The sequence below is a fragment of the Seriola lalandi genome, unplaced genomic scaffold (assembly GCF_002814215.2).
Source record: "Seriola lalandi dorsalis isolate HSWRI2012SDOR001 ecotype SW California unplaced genomic scaffold, Sedor1 jcf7180002054734, whole genome shotgun sequence".
NCBI classification, from domain to species: Eukaryota; Metazoa; Chordata; class Actinopteri; order Carangiformes; family Carangidae; genus Seriola; species Seriola lalandi.
Genome location: NW_019525287.1, coordinates 90,659 through 94,887, shown reverse-complemented (window position 1 = coordinate 94,887; position 4,229 = coordinate 90,659). Strand labels below are relative to the sequence as shown.

The 4,229-nt window shown below is 46.0% G+C and overlaps 1 protein-coding gene across 1 annotated transcript; it reads left to right on the top strand.

Moving 5' to 3' along the window:
* The first annotated feature begins 588 nt into the window (after positions 1–588).
* Positions 589–3,975, top strand: foxg1a (forkhead box G1a). Its single transcript, XM_023424276.2, has one exon. It carries the CDS (start codon positions 866–868, stop codon positions 2,177–2,179), a length of 1,314 nt encoding a protein of 437 aa, XP_023280044.1. The 5' UTR covers positions 589–865; the 3' UTR covers positions 2,180–3,975.
* The last annotated feature ends 254 nt before the right edge of the window (positions 3,976–4,229 follow it).

Here is a 4,229-nt window from a genome sequence, read left to right as displayed (position 1 = left end):
TTAGTTGAGGTGGGGGGAGAGAATGAGAGAGGGGAGGGATGAGGGGAAGGCGGACGAGTGTTTATAGGGGTGAGTGTGTTTTCCCCGCTGCAAAAAGTGTCCGCGCCGGAGCTTCATCTGGGCGTTAGACGCTGCGAAAGTCTCATTTTCTTTAAAAATGTGTGAGTAAAAATAAAGAAATTAGGTCCGAAAATTATTTATTTCCCCCTTTTTTTTAAGATTCATTTATTGCACAAATCAAGAGTCTGGATCGGAAATGAGGCTGAAAATATGAGCCGGAGTCACGAGCTTTATCACGTAAAGATGCAAAAATTCAACAAAACTCCCCAAAACAAACGATTCACCTCAGAGAGAATAAAAACACGAGCTCGAGCTGAGAGTCTCGGCTTTTATTTTGAGCAAATAAAGATTTTTTATGAGCAAGAAGCCGCGGGAGGACTCTTCGGGGTGGGCATTTTTTGCAGCGTGCACGGCATTGGTGGATGTGTGTGTTTCCCTGTGCGTCATGATTGGCTGAAAGCGCAGAGGACGCCTTAATATTTAATACTAATGTTCCCCTGGTTGGCTGAGGACTGGAAAGGTCCAACCAATGTTTTTTAGTTGCTTTAGTGGCTGTGGCTCCCTAATTAATTGCAGCTATCTGTCTCCTATCGATGTGTGTGTACATGTGTGTTGTGTGTGTGTGTTGCCTTTTTTCTCCCCAAACCGAACATGAAATAGTTTGTTGGGCTATACTTTCCTTCTTCCTATCTATCCCCCCTTCCTTCCTTCCCGTCCTGGTTCGCAGGCAGAGACAGGACAGATTGAGACCCAGCTGTGTTCGTCGCTTTTGGTCGTTGCCATTTTCCCCCCTCATTGCCCGGTGATGTTGGATATGGGAGAGCGCAAAGAGGTGAAAATGATTCCTAAATCGTCGTTCAGTATAAACAGTTTGGTGCCCGAGGCCGTGCAAAGCGACAACAACAACCACCAGAACCAGCATCACCACCAGAACCACCACCACCAGAACCACCACCACCACCGGCCCGGCGGCGCAGACGAAGCCGAGCAGAAAGCTCCTCTCCCGGCCGCGCAGCAGGACGTGAAAGCGGACTCTAAAAGTGACTCTACGAGCCCGGAGAGCTGCCCGGACGAGAAGGAGAAGCAGGAGGAGAAGAAGGACGGGAAAGACGGGGACGGCGCCGGAGGGAAGGACGGAGAGAAGAAAAGCGGCAAGTACGAAAAACCTCCTTTTAGTTACAACGCGTTGATCATGATGGCCATCCGGCAGAGCCCGGAGAAGCGGCTCACCCTCAACGGCATCTACGAATTCATCATGAAAAACTTCCCGTACTACCGGGAGAACAAGCAGGGCTGGCAGAACTCCATCCGCCACAACCTCAGCCTCAACAAATGCTTCGTCAAGGTGCCGCGGCACTACGACGACCCGGGCAAGGGGAACTACTGGATGCTGGACCCCAGCAGCGACGACGTCTTCATCGGCGGCACCACCGGGAAGCTCCGGCGGCGGTCCACCACGTCCCGGGCCAAGCTGGCCTTCAAGCGCGGAGCCCGGCTCACCTCCGGGCTGACGTTCATGGACCGGGCCGGCTCCCTGTACTGGCCCATGTCCCCCTTCCTCTCCCTGCACCACCCGCGGGCAGGCAGCGCCCTGGGCTACAACGGGACCTCCTCGGGCTACCCGGGTCACCCCATGTCCTACAGCACCATGCTCACCCAGAACATGGGCAACAACCACTCGTCGTTCCCGTCCTCCAACGGGCTCAGCATGGACCGGCTGGTCGGCGGGGATCTCCCCTACGCCACGCACCACCTGACGGCGGCGGCCCTGGCGGCCTCGGCGGTGCCCTGCGGCCTCTCCGTGCCTTGCTCCGGGGCCACTTACTCCCTGAACCCGTGCTCGGTCAACCTGCTGGCCGGGCAGACCAGTTACTTTTTCCCCCACGTCCCGCACCCGTCCATGACCACGCAGAGCGGCGGCGGCGGCTCCTTGCAGGCCGCCCGGGCTTCGGCCTCCAATTCCCCGCAGGCTCCGTCCTCCTCCTCGCTGCCCTGTGACTCTCTGAGGCCGGCTCTGTCCGGCTCTCTGCCGGCCTTCTCCTCGGGACTTTCCGGGGGTTTGTCTGACTATTTTACGCATCAAAACCAGGGGTCGACGTCCAACCCGCTTATACACTAACACCCCCAAAAACCCTCACCCCTCCAGCTTGACCCCCTGCACCCTTACCTCACCTCTCCATCCTCCATCCTCCCATTCATCCATCCATCCTCCCATTCCCCCCTGAAGGAGTGAAAATCTTAAAATGACTGGAACTGTAAGTTGAACATTTTACACTGAACATTTACATTGTAAAAAAAAATTACAAAATTATTATAAACTACCAACTATAGAAAAAAGAGGAGAGACTTAAACTGCAAAACAAAAAAGAGCAGCAGAGAAACACTCACAGAAAGCAGCCCTGAAGTTTCCAGGTATTTTTTAATATTATTATTATTATCTCTTCTTCTTCTATTTCTTCTTCTTCTTCTTCTTCTGCTCCATCTTCTGCAGTTTTGATTTCTGTGTACATAATGTCTGTTACTATAAGTGTCTGGGCTTTGTCTCTGTATAGTTCTGTCAGTCAGCGACATGCAATGTGAGCTGAGATAAAAACAGAGAGGATGATGGGAGCTGTACGCTGATTTATTTTTCTGTTGTTGTTGTTGTTGTTGTTGTTGTTGGAGGAGGCATTACTTTTATAGAATGTGTATTTAAAATAGTTTTGTCTAATTTTGAGATTTAAAAAAAGGTAAAAATAATAATAATAATAATGATAATAATAATATCTAATAGCCGGTCTCGCCCGCATGTTTGCAGTATTATCAGGTCTCGTGCGGGGCAGAAAAGAAGCGGCGGAGGATGATTTTATTTTACGAAATTTAAACACTAATTTTTTTTTATTTTAAATTTTTATTTTCTATACAGTGAAAATGTGTTTTTGTTTTTTAAGCAGAAAGCAAAGCGACTCTGGCTCCCGCCGTTAATGTCCTGAGGCTGTTTTTCTCCATTCATTCATATCCCTGTTGAAAACTGTTCATGTGACTTTTATAGACCAAAGAATCGGTTTCTTTTTTTTCTTTTCTTTTTTTAGGAAGTATAGAATCAGTACTGAGCTGCATAAACATGACAGAGGCCGGATGTAGAAGGAATTAAGGAGTGGGTGAATGAATGAGTGAGTGAGTGAGTGAGTGAGTGAATGAAGGGGTGACTGATGCCGCCTTCACTGCAGAAAATGTCCATTTAAACGAGATTTTTGTTTATTTTCTGAAATTAGCGGAAATTGAAACAGTTTGGCGCCGATCTGACACATTTGAGCGGGTGTTTAGTGGCTGCAGCTCGAGGGATTTCTGCCTTAAATCCGCCTCGTTTTTTTTTTTTCTTGAAATCAGATGTGAAACTGCGTTGGCAGCAGCGTGAAGTGAACTCCTCATTTCCGAGTAAAGAAATGAGATTTCCCAGCTGAGTTTGGAGCGTAAATGTCTCGTTTGGTGGATGGATGTTTTCCGCAGTGCAGCTGTGATGTGCTTTTCTTTCACTGTAAAACGTGATCGCCGATAAAAAAACAAAAAAAAAAAAACGGACGTTCACGCTTCTTCTTCTTCTTCTTCTTTTATTTTTTGTATAATTAGTAAAAGAGAGAGAGAAATGTCTTTTTGTAATTTGAATTTGGGGTTTTCCTTTTTTTTTTTTTTTTTTTTAAAGGAAGAAACATGTAAAAACCCGTTTGTTTGACAGAAGAAAAAATGCCTCATTATCTAATACTACTTGGAATGATTGTCCTTTAATTGTCGTCTCTAAAACGATTTTTCATGGTTGTGATACTATTGTGGTCTTATTCTTATTCCCGTGTTTGTCGCTTATAAAAGTAAAAAAAAGAGAAAAAAATGTTTTAATCATAAAAAAAATAAAAATAAAAGAATAGGTTACATTCATAACTAACGCAAATCCTTTTGTCTTTTTTACTCCTGCCGCCGTGACGTCACTGACTCCATCAACAGGTTCAAAACTTTCATTTTAGATTTTATTTTGAAATTAATTTTTAGATATTTTTCACAGTAAAACGTAAATGTGTGCTTTTCTTAAGGCGGGTTTTCCTCACAGCTGGGATTCAAATATTTCTAATATTGTAATGTGTTAACAGGTGAATTATGAGCCGCGAGTTTAAATCCAACAACAACAATAAAAAAAA

Bases quoted from the DNA above. Each gene is read 5' to 3' on its own strand.
- foxg1a (XM_023424276.2), top strand. From the start codon at position 866: ATGTTGGATATGGGAGAGCGCAAAGAGGTGAAAATGATTCCTAAATCG.